The sequence below is a fragment of the Neoarius graeffei genome, chromosome 10 (assembly GCF_027579695.1).
Source record: "Neoarius graeffei isolate fNeoGra1 chromosome 10, fNeoGra1.pri, whole genome shotgun sequence".
NCBI classification, from domain to species: domain Eukaryota; kingdom Metazoa; phylum Chordata; class Actinopteri; order Siluriformes; family Ariidae; genus Neoarius; species Neoarius graeffei.
In genome coordinates, this window is record NC_083578.1 from 74756770 (window position 1) to 74776419 (window position 19650).

Genomic DNA, 19650 nt, shown 5'->3' on the forward strand with positions numbered 1-19650 from the left:
TGCACAACCTTCTTGCTTTTTCTCACTCTCCCCGTCTCAGTTGTGACAGCAGAGCGCTCTTTCTCCAAATTAAAATTGATAAATTATCTCAGGAGCGCAATGGGTCAAGAGAGACTCTGTGGATTGGCCATTTTATCAGTTGAGAATGAGCGAGCAAGAGCGCATAACATCCCTCAAATAGTCGACGACTTTGTGGAGCGCAAGGCGCGTCGAATGCCTTTTTAATGATGAACCCAGGTTTCCGTGTCGGCTTTGTAGTTGAAGACGTGCTTACACAATGAGGGCGTATCATTCATGATTGCTGGATTTTTTTTGTTTGTTTGTTTAGTGTCTATTTGGAACATAATAAAAAATGAATGGAAAATACAGGCTATGTAGGCCTATAAAAAAATAATAAAATAATAATAATTAAAAAAAAACTTTGAGCAAGTTCTGTTCTAATGCAGCCTGATTATATGCCGCAGGCCTTCTGTTTGTTTGCAGTTTCACCATGGCTAGGTCCAAAGGCTACGTTCTTAAACAGTGGCGTAGCCAGGATGTTTTAAAATGGGGTGGCCAAAGGGGGGCCAAGGATATACAAGGGGTGGCCATGCTGTGACTAAAAGGGGGGGGGGGGGGGGGTTCTGGGGGTCCTCCCCCGGGAAATTTTGAATTAGCTAGATTTGATTTCCTGTATTCTGATGTATCTGATGCCCAACTCATGAACAAAACCGATGTGAGCCAAGAGGTCAGAAATTAATGTATTATTTTTATTTATGTTTTATTTATGTAACATAAAGCATCTGCAAAACAAAGAAACCATCCAACTTGTTTACTCTAGTTAAGCATCAGGATTTTAACGATCACTACTAAAATGCAAAAGTAAAAACTAAAAGATCACCTGTCCCAGGCACCTGGGAAGTAGTAAGGATATTAGTCAGGCTTGAATAAAGAGTGCTTTGCTCAGGAAAAGGAAAATACTTGTATACTTAACTCAGACATACAACATAACACTTACAACATGTTGTGATATTGTCCATTGTAAGTACTGTACAAACTAAATGTGTTGAGTTACAAAATGTGTGTGTGTGAGTGAAAGTGCCACACTAACACATGACATAGATGAGGTGTAGTGCATGAGTGGTGTGTGTGTGAGAGAGAGAGAGGGGGAAAGTATGTGCACTGCATGTAGATATAGATGAGCTGTAGCATACGAATTGTGTGTGTGCAGGGGCGGTCCTGGGGGCGGTCCGACCGGGCAGCCGCCCGGGGCGGCATCGCGGGGGGCAGCACAAGCGCGGGCGCGAAAAAAAAAAAAAATGGCCCCCCCCCAAAAAAAACCCCGAAAAAAAAAAAAACAAGACGGGCGGGTGTGTGTGTGTGTGTGTGTGTGTGAACATTTTGGAAGGGGAAGCCCAATACCAAAGTTGCGCAGGTGACGTCATCAGTGTGTGTGTGCGCCTAACTTGTCGTAGCCCCATAATACGCACAATCCCGCCAGCGGAACGTTGTACTAGTCATCAAAAAGACTTTACTACCATAGTACTACACTACTATATGACATTACACAGAGTCTTAAGTAATATGTATTACTTAACCCCCCGAAAAAAAAAAAACAAGACGGGCGGGGCGCGAAAAAAAAAAACACCCCCCCCCCCCCCCCCCCAAAAAAAAAAGGTCCCCCCCCAAAAAAACCCCGAAAAAAACCAAGACGGGCGGGTGTGTGTGTGTGTGTGTGTGTGAACATTTTGGATGGGGAAGCCCAATACCAAAGTTGCGCAGGTGACGTCATCAGTGTGTGTGTGCGCCTAACTTGTCGTAGCCCCATAATACGCACAATCCCGCCAGCGGAACGTTCTACTAGTCATCAAAAAGACTTTACTACCATAGTACTACACTACTATATGACATTACACAGAGTCTTAAGTAATATGTATTACTTAACCCCCCGAAAAAAAAAAAACAAGACGGGCGGGGTGCGAAAAAAACACACACACACACACACACACACACACAAAAAAAAAGGTTCCCCCCCAAAAAAACCCCGAAAAAAACCAAGACGGGCGGGTGTGTGTGTGTGTGTGTGAACATTTTGGATGGGGAAGCCCAATACCAAAGTTGCGCAGGTGACGTCATCAGTGTGTGTGTGTGCCTAACTTGTCGTAGCCCCATAATATGCACAATCCCGCCAGCGGAACGTTGTACTAGTCATCAAAAAGACTTTACTACCATAGTACTACACTACTATGACATTACACAGAGTCTTAAGTAATACATTACTACTTGATCATTGCCATTCTGGTAACAGCACATTTATAACGGGCCGTGTCCGCGACGTACAACACACGACGAGAAATGTTTAAACGACCACCTAAAGCTGTTAACATTCTGTTGGCTAATACAGAGCCCAACACGGGGGGGGGGGGCCGCACGAGCTCGGGCGCAAAAAAAAAAAAAACGGTCCCCCCAAAAAAAACCCCGAAAAAAAAAAAAAACAAGACGGGCGGGGGGGCGCCAGCTGGGGGTTTCGCCCGGGGAGTAAATCACTCTAGGATCGCCACTGTGTGTGTGTGTGTGTGTGTGTGTGTGTGTGTGTGTGTGTGTGTGTGAAGATATGTTACATATAAATACACAAATGAAGTGCATAAGTTGTGTGTGTGTGTGACAGAGTTCAGAGTGCATGAGTGTTGTGTGTGTTATATGGGCGATTCTATAATTTGGGGTACATTCCATGGAATTTCACATTTTAAGCATGTATACACATCATGCAATATAACTATAAAAACATTTAACATATTTTTTGATTATTAGTAATTAAAATCTATCATAATATTCTTAGTTTTCATTTTTTCCATGTCCGATTTCCTGTTTCACTATTTTGTGTTCAAAATGAATCATTAAAAAACATCAAAGTCAATAATATTATTTTATAATGTTCTTAAGGGTGTTAAGTACTAGGAGAAAATAATAATTTCATATTACATTTTAACATCTTAATACTTAAAATATTAATTTTACCGCTGTCCGCAAAATTTATGTCAACACGTAGCCGGGTATCTGCTAAATCGAAGATATTTTTCTACGTTTTGGCCTGTCATCCACATGAAAACACATCAAAAACGAATATTTAAAAAAAACTCCGGGCAAAGTGAAGATTTTTGAAAACTCCGTGTATGCCTTTTCGTGTAGACAGAGATAACCGGAGTTTTGCGTTTTAGAACGTCACAATCTGCGCCAAAAAAATGACAACAAATCTGCCCTGACGTCAAACGTGCGACCTTTGTTTACTGCAGAAGCCAGATTAAGCATGGACTTAAGCTAGCCGCACACCACGGCGATCCACGCGGTACCGAACCGACCCATTTCAGAGCCGACTCCCGACAGGGCACGCACATATCCCCCGACTGTTGACGAGTGCAGTCGCGATTGAAGCGACACGTGACAACTTAATAGCTTTGTGATTGGCTATTGGATATACTTACTGTTAAATCCAAGACTTGAAGATGCTACAGGCTGAATTACAAATGACACAACACGGAATATGTAGCGCACTATCTAGGCTGCATGAGCTATTATTCCCAACCTTAAATAGTGCACTTATATAGGGGAGTTAAAGCGATTTGGAATTCAGCCACACAACTTGAGCAGAGTGGCTTTCCAGCCCACTGTGTCTATGGATAAAGCTTCAGTCTATGGAATTACAGTATATACCTGCATTAGGTGCTACCAACACGTATTTCTCGCGCTAGAAATTGTGTTTAATGATGTCACGTGTTATATGCGAAAGATATGATTGGCTATTGCTAGCGACTCTCGCCGATCAGTCTGGCTCCCGATTAGTTTTTCGAATCAGCTGTGAGATGAGTCGGTACCATCGAAAACTAGTCTTTACGCCTGACTCGCGACTTCAGTTGGCTCGGTACGCTGAAAATCGGCGTAGTGTGCGGCTAGCTAAAGAGTAATGGATCGGAGTAGTGCCTTGAAAGCGTTAATTATTGTGCAGGTGCTATTTACATGTTTAATTTTAGAAGCCCAACTACTGCTCCAAGAGCACAGGCGATGTGATTAGGGGGTAGGATTTGGGGAAATAGCCATCTACAGGTTTGGAATGCTTATGAAAGTGATTGAAAACGCAGATGTTCGGTTATGTGTGGAAGGGATTTTTTTCGAAGACGAGGTGGTGTGGATAAAACATTTTTATAAACGGAGGGGGGGGAATGTTCGGTTTTAAAAATACCCGGCTACGTGTGTACATGGCATAAGTTACTAACAAGACTCCCCCGCTGAAACCCAAAAATGGTTTGCTCCAACACCATGTGACCAGCCCTGTGTGGTGACGCCTTCCTCTCTGGCGGGCATTTTGAATGCATCATGGTGAGTCTCCTCTAATTTTCTTCAATATTTGATCTAAAATTACATATGGTCTGGGAGTATATTAATTAAGCATCAACTAAGTTACTCATATAATCATGGGTTTTGATATTTTAATTAACTTACTTGATTAAAAAAGCTGTTAACCTCTTTAAGAAAATGCCATGTGCTTAGCAATGCTACATTAGCTAAGGAAGTTATGAGACAAAACATGGAAATTGTCAACTAAGTTACCTGTCAACTAAGTTACACAGACTGGGTAACGCTATGAGAAGACTCGCTGGACAATCTGATCCACATCAGCATGGATGACAGCGAGATGGACTATGGGTGTTTTCACACTTGGTCCCTTTCAGCCATCTAACCGAACTCAGATCGATGACTCAGCATTTTTTGCGCATTATGAACACTCCAACCGTACCCAGACCCCTTTAAAGCGAACTGAACTGAGGGTGTTTTCACACTTGGTCCCTTTCAGCCATCTAACCGAACTCAGATCGATGACTCAGCATTTTTTGCGCATATGTGAACACTCCAACCGTACCCAGACCCCTTTAAAGCGAACCGAACTGAGACCACCTCAGGAGACAACGCTAAAAACACCTCAGTACGGTTCGCTAAAAATCAACGGTACGGTTCGCCTAATCTGCGCATTGTGAACAAAAAGCGCACTGGGTTCACTTCGCCTTTTTCACTGTAATTTAACCTTCTTCGTTTGCCGTAGTTGGTCACGTGACTGTAGCAGGGAAACTCAACTTCCTTTTGGAATTTACCACAGCCGCTTTACAGTTCTCTGAACTTACTGACTGATGAGTCGGCCACAATAATTTTTATATATATATATATATCAGGGATGAGAATTTTCCGCCGATCGGCGGATTTCCGACTTTTTCAGACCAAAATGATCGTTTTTGAGCGTGCGCGCGCAACATTAAGGTCTGCATCACGCATCTTAGAATGTGCGCGCGCGAGGGAGACTGTGTGCTTGTTCATGTAGCGCATGCCAGACAAAGAGCATCCTGATTGGGTTACTCAGCAAAATAAGCCAATCAGCTTTCAGTGTGGGCGGGCTTTTATCTCTTTTCTCGAGGACCAGAGTTTTCAGCTGAGTCAGCGCAGCCTACAGGATCGGCATGGCAGAGAGAGCACGCGTTCGCCCCAAAAAACCAAAGCACAAAACCCACTTCAGCTCAGATTACACAAAAGAATCTCCCTGTCTAATAGTAATCTCCCTGTCTAATAGTAATCTCCCTGTCTAATAGTAATCTCCCTGTCTAATAATAATCTCCCTGTCTAATAATAATCTCCCTGTCTAATAATAATCTCCCTGTCTAATAATATCCTTGTCTAATAATAATATCCCTGTCTAATAATATCCGTGTCTAATAATCTCCCTGTCTAATAATAAAGAAAATAAATAAATAAAATAGCCAAAAATCATTAGCCCCGGAACCCCTGGGCCACGCCCCCCTGGGCCATGGGCCCCGCCCTGTTTTTTTCATTCTCATCCCTGATATATATAAAACTATTTTTTTATATATATATAAAGTATTTATATATATATATTCCGACCCGAGGTAATTTCCCGATCCCTCCCCGTCTCTCTCCTGCTCATTTCCTGTCTCTACACTGTCCTATCCAATAAAGGTGAAAAAAGCCCCCAAAAATTTATATATATATATATATATATATATATATATATATATATATATATATATATATATATAAAATACATTTATTTTTCTTAATCCGCAGTATTTTGATCAAAGAATACAGCAGGGCAAGCATGGCAGCAGACATTTTGATTCAAGAGAATATTACCCTGAATTCCATGCACTGGGGTCTGAGGGCTCTAGAGGACCTGGTGTGAACAGAAAGAGGACTGAGGCCCCATCAAAGCTTAACTGGATCAGAAAGAGAACCCAGTCCTCTTTGTAATAAATTCACAGTGTGAACACAAAAAGAACTGAGTTCTTTTTCTGTTGGTCCACTTTTTGGTCCACTTAAAGAGGACTGAGTCTGGTTCCTTTAAAGGGGACCAGGTGTGACAGGCAACTCCAGTGCTCTCTGACATCAGTAATTTTCACTACATCATTGTCATTATCAGTCTGCCTATCTCAATGAATACTGTAGTTAATAGAGTGCATCTTACTTTTTCACTATACAAGTTAATTTAGTATTTTAAAATCTATTTGAAATAGGTGTCAGCAGCTGAAAAACAGCGCAAACTAAGTTACTTGTGTCATCCGCATTACCTCCATCATCAACTAAGTTACACTTACATTTGTCAAGTTAAAAGAATGAAAATGAGGTCTATAACATAACGTGATGATTGGTATAGATGTGACCAGTTGTGAACTTTGGCAGCCTTTTCTTTAAATTGTGAAAATGACTGGTATGGCAGTTTTGTAAATGAAAAAATCATGGTCCTAATAACAGTTGTAGTCGAATTACTTACATACTGGGGAAATTTTAATGAATAAAATATATTTAAAAAAAAAATATTGTATATCTGGCAGAAAAGGCTAAATATGTCTTCAAATCTAATTTTACTTTAAGTGTAAGATTCCGCCAAATGATTGAAATCATATCAGTTTGTCCGTAACTTAGTTGACAAGCTTGGAAGGAAAAACATTTTATTTCATTAAAAATAGAAAAAATGGTTAATGATTAAGCTTTGCAACAACTGGATATGTTACCCTGAAGGATTATGCTAACTTGTAAGACTGGTTGATTCACTGAAAAACAATGTTTTTTTATTTTTTTCTTACGGCGAAATGTACCCCAAATTATAGAATCACCCACATGTGAATATAGAAATGTAGTGCATGGGTGAGTGTGTGTTGAGAGTGCATGAGTGTTGTGTATACCAGTGAGTGTGTTACATGTAAATATAGAAATGTAGTGCATCATGCATGAGTGCACTGTAAAACCCGATAAGGTCACTGAGCTCAAAAATTTTATTGAAACCGATTACGTAAAAATTTTTGAGGTAAGTAACTAAATTTTTTAATGTAAGATTTCTTAAAAATTACACTATAGTTACACTTAATTGTAATTTTTAAGAAATCTTACCTTAAAAAATGTAGTTACTTACCTCAAAATTTTTACATAATCGGTTTCAATAAAATTTTTGAGCTCAGTGACCTTATCGGGTTTTACAGTGTGGTGTGTGTGTGTGTGTTGAGAGTGCATGAGTTGTATCTTATAGTGAGTGAGAGAAAGACATAGTGTGTGTTAAGAGAGTGAAATATGTGTTCATATATGAGAGAGAGAGAGTGTTAAGACAGTGCATGAGTGTTACATTTAAATATAAAAATTTAGTGCATGAGTTGTGTGTCTGTGTTGAGAGTGTATGAATGTTACATGTAAATATAGAAATGTAGTGCACAAATTGTGTGGTGTGTGTGAGAGTGAGATAGACAATGTGTTAAGAGAGTGCATAAGTGTTGTGTATGAGTGAGTGTGTTACATGTAAATATAGAAATGTGGTGCATGAGAGGGGTAGGGGGAGAGTGTGTGTGTTGAGAGAATGCATGAGTGTTGTGTATGTATGAGTGTGACAATTATTAATCAATGTGTACTCATCTCATCTCATTATCTGTAGCCGCTTTATCCTTCTACAGGGTCGCAGGCAAGCTGGCGCCTATCCCAGCTGACTACGGGCGAAAGGCGGGGTACACCCTGGACAAGTCGCCAGGTCATCACAGGGCTGACACATAGACAACCATTCATACTCACACCTACGGTCAATTTAGAGTCACCAGTTAACCTAACCTGCATGTCTTTGGACTGTGGGGGAAACTGGAGCACCCGGAGGAAACCCACGCGGACACGGGGAGAACATGCAAACTCCGCACAGAAAGGCCCTCGCCGGCCACGGGGATCGAACCCGGACCTTCTTGCTGTGAGGCGACAGCGCTAACCACTACACCACCGTGCCACCCATAATAATATTATAATAATAGTATTATATAATAATAGCAATCGGATATTTATTGCTTGAAATTTAATGCACAATAAAAGAAATGTAAACTTTCATATTTACAGTGCAAGATTAAGTTAATGACTTTTTAAACCCATTTTTACCAAGTGCCAATATTTCTGCAGTGTGTGTGTGCGTTTTTAATTTATTTTTTTAAATCAGTTATTCCATGAAATCAAGTTGTACATAAGCTGATAGCCGCTGAGTTGGCAACAAGCCATGTATGACGAGATTGAGTGGAATAGCTAAATGTTTTATTCTATCCACAGTCACTGGATTTTAAGAAACAGAGCATTTTTATTTTTTGGAAATTCAGTAAATAAAAACTTTGTACAAAACATCTGACAAAATAATTTCCGCTTAGAATGTAAACAAACTGGTGAAATGACAGCAGCAATTTGTGAAAAATGTTATAATAATAATTCTTGAAAAAATTAAAAAAGATACGTTATTGCCATCAAATACTTTTTTTCCATATTTTTCTCTTCTCATGGTATATGAGCTGATAGCGCATATATATATATATATATATATATATATATATATATATATATATATAAAATTTATTTATTTATTTTTTTTAAATGGACATGAGTGTTTTACTGGGAAATATGCCACTCATATTTTTCATAAGAGCTACATCTGAGACATGGAAAACCAAAACTGTGGCATAAATCTCTGTATGTCAGTCATGAGAAAATCAGTTAATTGTTTTGATAAATTTGGGCACTTTTTGTTTGTTCTGGACGTGCATTGTCAAAATGGTGAACCGGTTCAAATTTAAAAGTCTTTTAATTAACTTGTATATTTTTTGTGGATGTGTCCATATAATCTAAAAAAAAAATTTATGGTGGTGCGATGATATGAAGTTTATCTTCTCATGTTGAAAATATTTTCATTTGTTCACTTCGTTCATTCATGAAAAATGCATTCACCACTCGAAGATAAACTTCATATCTTCACGCAACCATTTAATATCATATATATGGGTGGCACAGTGGTGTAGTGGTTAGCACTGTCGCCTCACAGCAAGAAGGTCCTGGGTTCAAGCCCAGCAGCCGGCGAGGGCCTTTCTGTGTGGAGTTTGCATGTTCTCCCCATGTCTGCGTGGGTTTCCTCCGGGTGCTCCGGTTTCCCCCACAGTCCAAAGACATGCAGGTTAGGCTAATTGGTGGCTCTAAATTGACCGTAGGTGTGAATGGTTGTTTGTCTCTATGTGTCAGCCCTGTGATAACCTGGCAACTTGTCCAGGGTGTACCCCACCTCTCGCCCATAGTCAGCTGGGATAGGCTCCAGCTTGCCTGCGACCCTGTCAAACAGGATAAGCAGCTACAGACAGATAGATAGACACACAGGTATATTTTGAAAATGGCAAATAGTCATGAGACAAACAAAATCAGAATAATAATGATAATAATAATAATATTTAGTCAAATAAGTTGTCAGTTACATCTTATAATTTATGTCAGTTGCTGGATACTGAGCATGAAGTGAAATACATACAATACAAAAAAAAAAGAAGAAATTGTTACTTCATAACAATGTACCTGTTTAAACAATAAAGTCACAGTTCCAGGTCTTGCCTTTTTACTTCTACCAATTTATTATTATTGTTGTTGTTGTTGTATTATAGGATGTTTTATTATTATTGTAATAAATTAATATTATAATGCATATTTTATTATTTTTAATCATAAAATGTTATTATTTTTATTATTTTTTTATTATTTGCATGGCAGGAACTAACAGTAGCCCAGCCAAGAACAAAAACAAAAATGACAGTACAGTAGCACATAAATTACAGTACAGTATCAGAAATGGCAGTACAACAGCACTAATAACAGTAGAATAGCACATAAATGTCAGTACAATAAGTCATAACAATATAATAGCACAGATGTCAGGAGGTTACAGTGGCACATAAATGACACAATAGCACATGAACATTAATAATACACTACCATTCAAAAGTTTGGGGTCACTTTGAAATGTCCTTATTTTTGAAAGAAAAGCACTGTTCTTTTCAATGAAGATCACTTTAAACTAATCAGAAATACACTCTATACATTGCTAATGTGGTAAATGACTATTCTAGCTGCAAATGTCTGGTTTTTGGTGCAATATCTCCATAGGTGTATAGAGGCCCATTTCCAGCAACTATCACTCCAGTGTTCTAATGGTACAATGTGTTTGCTCATTGCCTCAGAAGGCTAATGGATGATTAGAAAACCCTTGTACAATCATGTTAGCACAGCTGAAAACAGTTTAGCTCTTTAGAGAAGCTATAAAACTGACCTTCCTTTGAGCAGATTGAGTTTCTGGAGCATCACATTTGTGGGGTCGATTAAATGCTCAAAATGGCCAGAAAAATGTCTCGACTATATTTTCTATTCATTTTACAACTTATGGTGGTAAATAAAAGTGTGACTTTTCATGGAAAACACAAAATTGTCTGGGTGACCCCAAACTTTCGAACGGTAGTGTACATGGACATGCATTGATGCACGAAATGATGACTTTAATTAACAGTTTTTCAGCAGTGATGAACAGACCTGGAGCCTGACCGTTTTCTCCTTCGACCAGAAGAGGGCGCACGGAACTGATTAATAACATCAGTAATATTTCCACTAATAAATAACACAGGTTTAATTATCTTTTCCACTGATTGGGTATTAGAGCCTATGCAAAAAAAAAAATCTACAGGTTTGCTGTGTTACAGCCTTTTATCATATTATTGAACCTGAACATTGTCCATAGGCTGTTTACTGGCGCTCATAAAACTATAACCTGCCTCCGTGTGGCTGCAGAGCGCGCGCTCGGTAAGTGGGGGAGGGGTGCGTCAGGTGTGCTGTATAAAAGCAGCACGCGCCCCGACTCCGACAGGTAGCTCAGGTGGCCTCTGCTTCACTGCTCAGGACTTAAAGCTGCTTTAAGCTCAATCCAACAGGTAAGAACAGGGATCTATTCTTCCTATTTTATAGCCTTTCTACAACTTTACGAATCGGTAAACACACACACGCAGCCTCCTTTTGGAGTACTTTATTTATTTTTGACTTGTTGATCTGCCTTAAAGATGTGAGTTATTTTTAATTTTTAAAAAAAAGTCTAAAGAGATACATTTTGAGCAGGTAATAATTTTATAATTTTCCCATCTCATCTCCTCATAAAAGTAATTATATCTGATTGTCTCATCTCATCTCATTATCTCTAGCCGCTTTATCCTTCTACAGGGTCGCAGGCAAGCTGGAGCCTATCCCAGCTGACTACGGGCGAAAGGCGGGGTACACCCTGGACAAGTCGCCAGGTCATCACAGGGCTGACACATAGACACAGACAACCATTCACACTCACGGTCAATTTAGAGTCACCAGTTAACCTAACCTGCATGTCTTTGGACTGTGAGGGAAACCGGAGCACCCGGAGGAAACCCACGCGGACACGGGGAGAACATGCAAACTCCGCACAGAAAGGCCCTCGTCGGCCACGGGGCTCGAACCCGGACCTTCTTGCTGTGAGGCGACAGCGCTAGCCACTACACCACCATGCCGCCCCAAATTATTATTATTATTATTATTATTATTATAGGATTTCCATGGGAAAAGCTAAAAGTAGACCTAGCTAGGAAAATATAGTACATAAATGACACTACAGTAGCACATACTGTATGAAAACAACAGCGCAATGAAGAGTTTATAACCTCAACGAAACTGTCTTCATGTTAAAACTGTTAATGTTATAGTCATGCTGTCTGTTGTTGCCCAAATGAGGATGGGTTCCCTTTTGAGTCTGGTTCCTCTCGAGGTTTCTTCCTCATGTCGTCTGAGGGAGTTTTTCCTTGCCACCGTCGCCACAGGCTTGCTCATTGGGGATAGGTTAGAGACAAAATTAGCTCATGTTTTAAGTCATTTAAATTCTGTAAAGCTGCTTTGCGACAATGTTTGTTTATTGTTAAAAGCGCTATACAAATAAACTTGACTGACTGACAGTAGTACACGGGCAGGCACTGATGCGTTATACAGTATTACCTGGACAGTGTGAGAGAAATCTTGTGTTTGTCAGTCAGTAGGTTTTAAAAGCTGCTACTATGAAACTGTTGTTTACTATTTTTGCCTAAAATGTAGTTTGTTTTGTTTTGTTTTGAATCTCCTCCAGGCAGTGGCTCCACGGCCAGAGATTGGAAATGACACTTCAGTCTCTCCACCAGATCTTGGTACATGTCTTCTTTTATTAGTGCCACCATGGAAAATGTTTTTCCCTTTGTTCTTTCAATCTTTTCCTTTTCTCCATCTCACCCATGATCCGTAATATTTCTGCTCCTTTATACAGATTTGCATTCTCAATCAGAGGACCCATGGAACCTTCCTGAGCTCCAGGACATAGGGCCCAAATGGTCAGGTGAGCTGCCACGCCAGACTGTAATGCTCAGTAGTCTCCAGAGATGAGGCATGTGTGCAAAAGAGTGCTGGATATGAAACAATCTTTCATTTCTGGTTCTTCCGTGCAGAATTGGACACAAAGGGGAAAGTTCTCAGAGTGGTGACCTTGACTGGAAAGGGCATTCTCTTGGTTGTATTCCTTTACTTGTTGGTTTGCTCCCTAGATGTTCTGAGCTCTGCATGTCACCTGCTTGGTGGTAAGTAGCAAGAATTGGGTTGGGTTTTGAATTATGTTATTAATTAAATTTGTAACATTATTATTATTATTAAGTTTTATAAATATATCAGATTCAGTTGTAAATCAGATGGAATGTTATGGAAAGGTCACAATTTTTTATTGTACAGTTTTGATTACAGCTTTTACAGTAGAGTACAGCTCATTACTGCTATCTACTATGATTGTACTAAATGTGTGGAGTGTTTTGAAATTTTCTTGTCTTTTCATTTATTTAGATGTGCATGTATCTGCGCGTAGGTGACATTTCATGGATGTGTGTGTGTTTTGTTTTTTTTTTCCTTTAAATACAGGAAAAGTAGCTGGAGATGCCTTTCAAAAGTACGCGGTGTTGTCCAACCCTGCAGCAGGGCTCCTGATTGGTGTTGGGGTTACGGTGCTGGTTCAGAGCTCCAGCATTTCTTCATCCATTGTGGTTGGCATGGTGTCAGCTAACAGTGAGTGCACTTTTTATTTTGTCCAAATGATGTGGTATAAGAACTTGTGGTGAATGGACTTTTAAATAATGTTTCCTTGGGATTTAAGAGTGTTTCTTGTGTTTTTTCAGTACTGGATGTGCAGTCAGCAGTGCCTATCATTATGGGTGCTAACATCGGTACCTCCATCACCAATACCATCGTGGCTGTGATGCAGACTAGAGACCGTAACAAGTTCCGCAGGTAGACATAACTTGCCATATTTGCATCTCCAAAGAATTTAGATTGCTTTGTAAATGTAAAAGGCCACCTTAGTAAACTTTAATGTAACCCTCAGAAGGTTGTGGTTTTTACACTAAATTGGGGTAGTTTTGGAACAAGGTTGCAGGTGGAGGTTGATTCTGTGGTTTGTTTGTTTTTTTGTTCTTTTTGTTTCTGCTGTAGACCTTGGTTTAAAGCACGTTTCTTGAATTAAAGATAATCAAATTGCAAACTTGGGCTAAAACAGATGAAGTGTAAATGCAAACAATGTATTTATGATGTGCAGAACCATTTCTGTTGTAAGATATAGTTTAAATATTTGTAAAGGGGGGAAAGGAGATTATCAGGTTGAAAATGTCTGTGCCTGTGGTGATGACAAACCTGTGCATTGCAGATACCGCATGTCAGAAATGTGTGTGTAACACAGTGAACTTATTTTTTCAAAGAAAAAAAAATGAAAAAAGGAGGAAAAACAGACCTTTCTAATTCATGAATGTTTTAGGACTAGTTTCAGTTTTTCTGTGTGTTTTCTGAGATGAAGTTGGGCTAGAAATTTTGCTGAGACCTGAGAACTCTACAAATGAATTTGTAATTTTCACTGGAACTGGAACATCTCTTTGTCAAATAATTCCTGAAGTATTGAGTAATGTTTAAGATTTCGGGTCTGATCTCAAAAATTTTCAGTCAAATATCCAGCTTTTCATTATCTAATGTATTTTTTCTTTGTGTGTCCCAGGGCATTTGCAGGAGCCACAGTACATGACTTTTTTAACTGGCTGTCTGCGTTGGTGTTGCTGCCTCTGGAAGCAGCCACTGGTGTCTTGTACAAGCTCACCAAATACCTCGTTGACTCATTCCAAATCAAGACAGACCAGGATGCCCCAGACTTGCTCAAAGTCATCACTGAACCACTCACCAAGTACATCATTAAGGTAAAAAAAAAAAAATCTGAAGGACTTACTGTAGCATCTCAAGATTAAAGAGACAACCCAATTGTGACTTAAAAGAATGGCTTTGAATGACTTGATCTCAGATTAGCTCACTGAGCCTATCAATGAAATCAAATCCATTTCAGTTGAATGTCCATTCTGGAATGTTGCTGTTGTTCTTCTGACAGCATGACTTCTCGACTCTGATTTAGTAACTGGTCTTATTCTGAATGTGACCTCAGCTGTATTCTGCACAGGTTAAATCTAAATAACAGCTACGAAGTTGGAATTTGGCCTTGTGACTCATATTCCTTTCTCTCTTTGTAGCTGGACAGCTCTGTCATCAGTGCCATAGTCACTGGTGATCCCACTGCTCGAAACAAAAGCCTGATCAAGATATGGTGCAAAAAGGAGAAAGTCATAGTAAGGACTGAGAATGTTGGCAAACATGACACCTATAGATATCCACTTTTTAATTTCTAGCAAATTATATTTAATTAAGAAATTTAATTTAATTTCTAGTGCAATATCTCTCCTACCACCCCCCTTCTCCCCACCTTTCCCCCCTTCCTCTCTTCCCCATATCTTATTCTTTTTATATTTGTATATGTAAATACTTAATTTATTTTAATTTATCTAGAAGTTTTCTCTATTTCTTTTCTCTGTTTATCTGTAATGATGCTGCTGGAATCTTAATTTCCCTGAGGGAACCCACCCAAAGGGATCAATAAAGTTTTATCTAATCTAATCTAATCTAATTCACAGGGGGGGGGGAGCAGTGGGAGACAGAAGAATGTTCATTATATAGGCCTAACATTTGACTAATGTTAATATGTAACAGCCTTGGTGTTCCACTGAAGGGAGTTTAAGAGCTTGAAAAGCATGGAGTTAAATCCTGGTTACTAATAGTATGTACTTGACTTCAATTTATATTAGTTGTTCTGTTTATAAACATCTGGGTGACATGAATGTGAACTTACACATTTTCTTGTTGATTTTTTTTTTTTTCAGAGTCTGGAGAATATCACCGTTCCTGGAGAAGCAAACTGTACAGTTGATGTCCCATGCTGGATAGTGGGCAACCAGACATGGACACAGAAGAACATAACACAGACCAAGAACTTGGAGAAATGTGAGTGACTTGTCCTTTGTGGGAAGGTTGGATCAGCCAAGCTTGATCATTACTCATCATCCCTGTGTACATACTCCAGACTATTAGACCATGACTCCCATTTACTACTGCACCATGAGAACAATGGTTTTCTTTCAGTGGCATATGATTCGGCAAACATCTTCCCCTCCCCCTCGCTCTACTCTTACATGCTCAATGGGGCTATTCTTCTTTTTGGGCTGAACTACCTGAGGCCACCGAAACCAGACAAAAAAGGCCCAGCCAAATAGAGAAGAAGGCTTGTGGTCAGGGGTCGCATTTGGATTTGACAGCGAAATTTAAGCCTGCTTGCAGTTTGTTGGCTGTAGTAGAACTTGCATACATCCTCTAGCCTTTTAGTGAGTCAACATTATCAAATCGCATCATTAGCATTCAATCCTGTCTGTACTGAATGAAGTATAATCAGTTCATGTAACTGGATTTCCATCAACATGTTTTTCTAGTATAAAAGTGACTGAACATGTGTTAGGACCTTGAAGATGTTTTAATACTCTTCTGATAGGCTTGTGAAATATATCATTATCAGAACTGTTGAAGCCATTCAAGGAAATTTTACAATGCCTTCAGGATCCTTGAGTTACTACCACCAAAGGACCAATGGAATGGTGATGCATTGGTACCCCTTTGACTGAAATTGGCTGAAAATCTGAAACTTTTGTCGTGTTACAGGTATTTGTCTCTTTGCATCAGCAAATCTGCCTGACTGGGCTGTGGGACTGATCCTGCTAGTTCTGTCCGTGGTGATGCTCTATATATGCCTCATTGTCATCGTCACGCTGTTCAACTCCATGCTCAAGGGTGAGGTGGCTGTCGTCATTAAGAAGGTGCTCAACACAGGTGAGAATACACAAATGATTAACTTGCATAACTTGCATGACACTTACACTGAATTGCATTCTTGAGATAATGTAGGATTTCCTATTAAATGCTTTATTTGGGCGGCACGGTGGTGTAGTGGTTAGCGCTGTCGCCTCACAGCAAGAAGGTCCGGGTTCGAGCCCCGTAGCCGGCGAGGGCCTTTCTGTGCAGAGTTTGCATGTTCTCCCCGTGTCCGCGTGGGTTTCCTCCGGGTGCTCCGGTTTCCCCCACAGTCCAAAGACATGCAGGTTAGGTTAACTGGTGACTCTAAATTGACCGTAGGTGTGAGTGTGAATGGTTGTCTGTGTCTATGTGTCAGCCCTGCGATGACCTGGCGACTTGTCCAGGGTGTACCCCGCCTTTCGCCCGTAGTCAGCTGGGATAGGCTCCAGCTTGCCTGCGACCCTGTAGAAGGACAAAGCGGCTAGAGATAATGAGATGAGATGCTTTATTTGCTTTATTTCAATATTGTGAACTTTTGATTTGGCAAACAAACTTGGTGGACTGTCAAGGCACCAATTCTATTTGTGAAAAGGAAGCAGTAAAACCTTTTGGATTAGTCATAGATTAGTGTCTGAATGGATATCCTGTAAATGATGGACGGCACAGACTTCCTCATTCTGATGTCTGGATTTCACAAAAATGTGAAATTTGGCACCTCTCTTTATAGCTGACATGTCAAGAGTACTCATGTCCACTACATTCCTGAGTATAGCAAAATGTGCTGATTACTATTATGGCTTTGTTGGGTGAATTTGAAAAGGTTTCTTTTTATTTTCTGGTGACAGTTGGATGGTTTTAACGTTGGCATCATCAGTGCTTTCCCAAGCACATGTATGACCACATGGTTTGAGTAACAATTTTGGATTCCTTTTTGCAGATTTCCCCTTTCCATGTGGATGGGCCACTGGTTACGTCACTATCTTGGTGGGGGCAGGAATGACCTTCATCATGCAAAGCAGTTCAGCCTTCACCTCCGCCATTACACCTCTTGTCGGTGAGCTGAAACACTTTGAATACTTCGACAGACAAAGTGTGCACTACACAACTTATCGAATAATCTAATGGTCTTTGAAATGGCAGTGTGCTAGTTGGTCATCGCATTTCCATTTTTCTTCTTTCCTCATTTTTTTTTTTCTGGTCCTAGTTTTATTCTGTTAAATATCAGTGCAAAAGCTGATACCACTTCCATGTTTCTTTTCAGGTATTGGTGTCATTAGCATTGAACGAGCCTATCCCCTTACGCTTGGCTCCAATATTGGGACAACAACAACTGCTATTCTTGCTGCCATGGCAAGTCCTGGAGAGACGCTTGCCAACTCTCTACAGGTCAGCCCTCCAAAGATGATTACATTGAATAAATTTCCATTTGTAGTGCACTGACCTCATTAATATCATGCCAAACTCATGATGAGTTTCATTTCCGTGCAGATCTCTCTTTGCCATTTCTTCTTCAACATCTTTGGCATAGTGTTGTGGTACCCATTTCCTTTCACACGTGTGCCTATACGGCTGGCTAAAGCACTGGGTAACCGCACAGCCGAATACCGCTGGCTTGCCATCATCTACTTGTTTGGTTGCTTCTTCATTATGCCTTGGACGGTGCTGGGGCTCTCCATTGCTGGCTGGCAGGTCCTTGTGGGGGTTGGTGTGCCCGTGGCGGCACTGGTGATCTTTGTGATTGTGGTGAATTTCATGCAGTCACACTGCCCACGCTTCCTGGTTCCTGTGCTGCACACTTGGGACTTCCTTCCCCGGCCACTGCATTCGCTCAAACCATGGGACCGTATTGTCACCAGAGTGATGGGCTTCTGTGGGGCACACTGCTGCTGTTGTTGCAAGTGCTGCAAGAAGGGAGAATCAGACAATGAAGATATGAACGACTTGGAGATGTACGGCGACCCCGCACTTTCTGTGAACAATGAGGAGAGCCACACACTGTAAAAAAATGTTTTGTTTTAATTTAAAAATGTTAGTGCAAGGGCTGCCTTAAAATTTTGAGTTCACTGAAATTCACATAGTAAGTTAAATTGTTGTGAACTTACTATTTTGTTGTTTTACCTTAAAAATGTTAGTGCAAGGGCTGCCTTAAAATTTCGAGTTCACTGAAATTCACATAGTAAGTTAAATTGTTGTGAACTTACTATTTTGCTGTTTTAACTTAAAAATGTTAGTGCAAGGGCTGCCTTAAAATTTCGAGTTCACTGAAATTCACATAGTAAGTTAAATTGTTGTGAACTTACTATTTTGTTGTTTTAACTTAAAAATGTTAGTGCAAGGGCTGCCTTAAAATTTTGAGTTCACTGAAATTCACATAGTAAGTTAAATTGTTGTGAACTTATACGCCCCACTCTCAATTATAGGTGCATTAAAATAAATAAGTGGTAATGGCACTTTTCTGTTACTTGTTATTTCCAGTTCCAAATAAATTGGGAAGGGCTTCTGTGCATTCAAACAGTGTCTGGAACACATCTGTAGCATGTAATAAAGTATATAGCTATTATAGGACTCTATTATATAGTATAATTTAATGTACGCACTGCTTAAAGGGGCTCGAAGTAGGCTGTGTAGCAGTTTCCTATGTGGCTTGAGGTAAATTGTATTCAAGGCTGCTCGATGATTCTTATAATGTGGTCCCAGGAGGAACTTGTAGAACCATTCTAACAACAGCAGATTCCACGGAACAAGGCTTGGAGATCTTTAAAGTCTGGTTCCTGGTGCTGACGACATTCTGCTACCTACACCCAGCTAGACTATGCTTGCTGTATGTTTATTTTTAGTTTCCTTGTGAAGCTGCTCTCATTGTATGGCTCTCTGTGATGTGCAATGGCACATGAAAATGCAGATAAGTTTTATTATTAATTCATCCATAAGGATTTTGTTTAAAACTATTTAAAGTATTGTATTTTTGAAAGAATTATATTTGTAAAAAAAAAATTACATGTGCTTCCTTTTAAGCCCATGGCTTTTTAGGCAATGTCTCATATGTACCTTTCTTATGTATGTACA

General features: G+C 39.9%; 1 protein-coding gene across 1 annotated transcript; it reads left to right on the plus strand.

Annotated features, from left to right (window-relative positions):
• Positions 1 to 4338: 4338 nt before the first annotated feature.
• Positions 4339 to 18653, plus strand: LOC132892605 (sodium-dependent phosphate transport protein 2B-like). Its single transcript, XM_060930896.1, has 13 exons — positions 4339 to 4353; positions 12488 to 12545; positions 12662 to 12730; positions 12840 to 12968; positions 13300 to 13443; positions 13554 to 13665; positions 14420 to 14615; positions 14940 to 15035; positions 15624 to 15744; positions 16453 to 16620; positions 17522 to 17638; positions 17846 to 17970; positions 18073 to 18653. The coding sequence occupies exons 1-13, from the start codon at positions 4351 to 4353 to the stop codon at positions 18583 to 18585; spliced, it is 1851 nt and encodes a 616-aa protein (XP_060786879.1). The 5' UTR covers positions 4339 to 4350; the 3' UTR covers positions 18586 to 18653.
• The last annotated feature ends 997 nt before the right edge of the window (positions 18654 to 19650 follow it).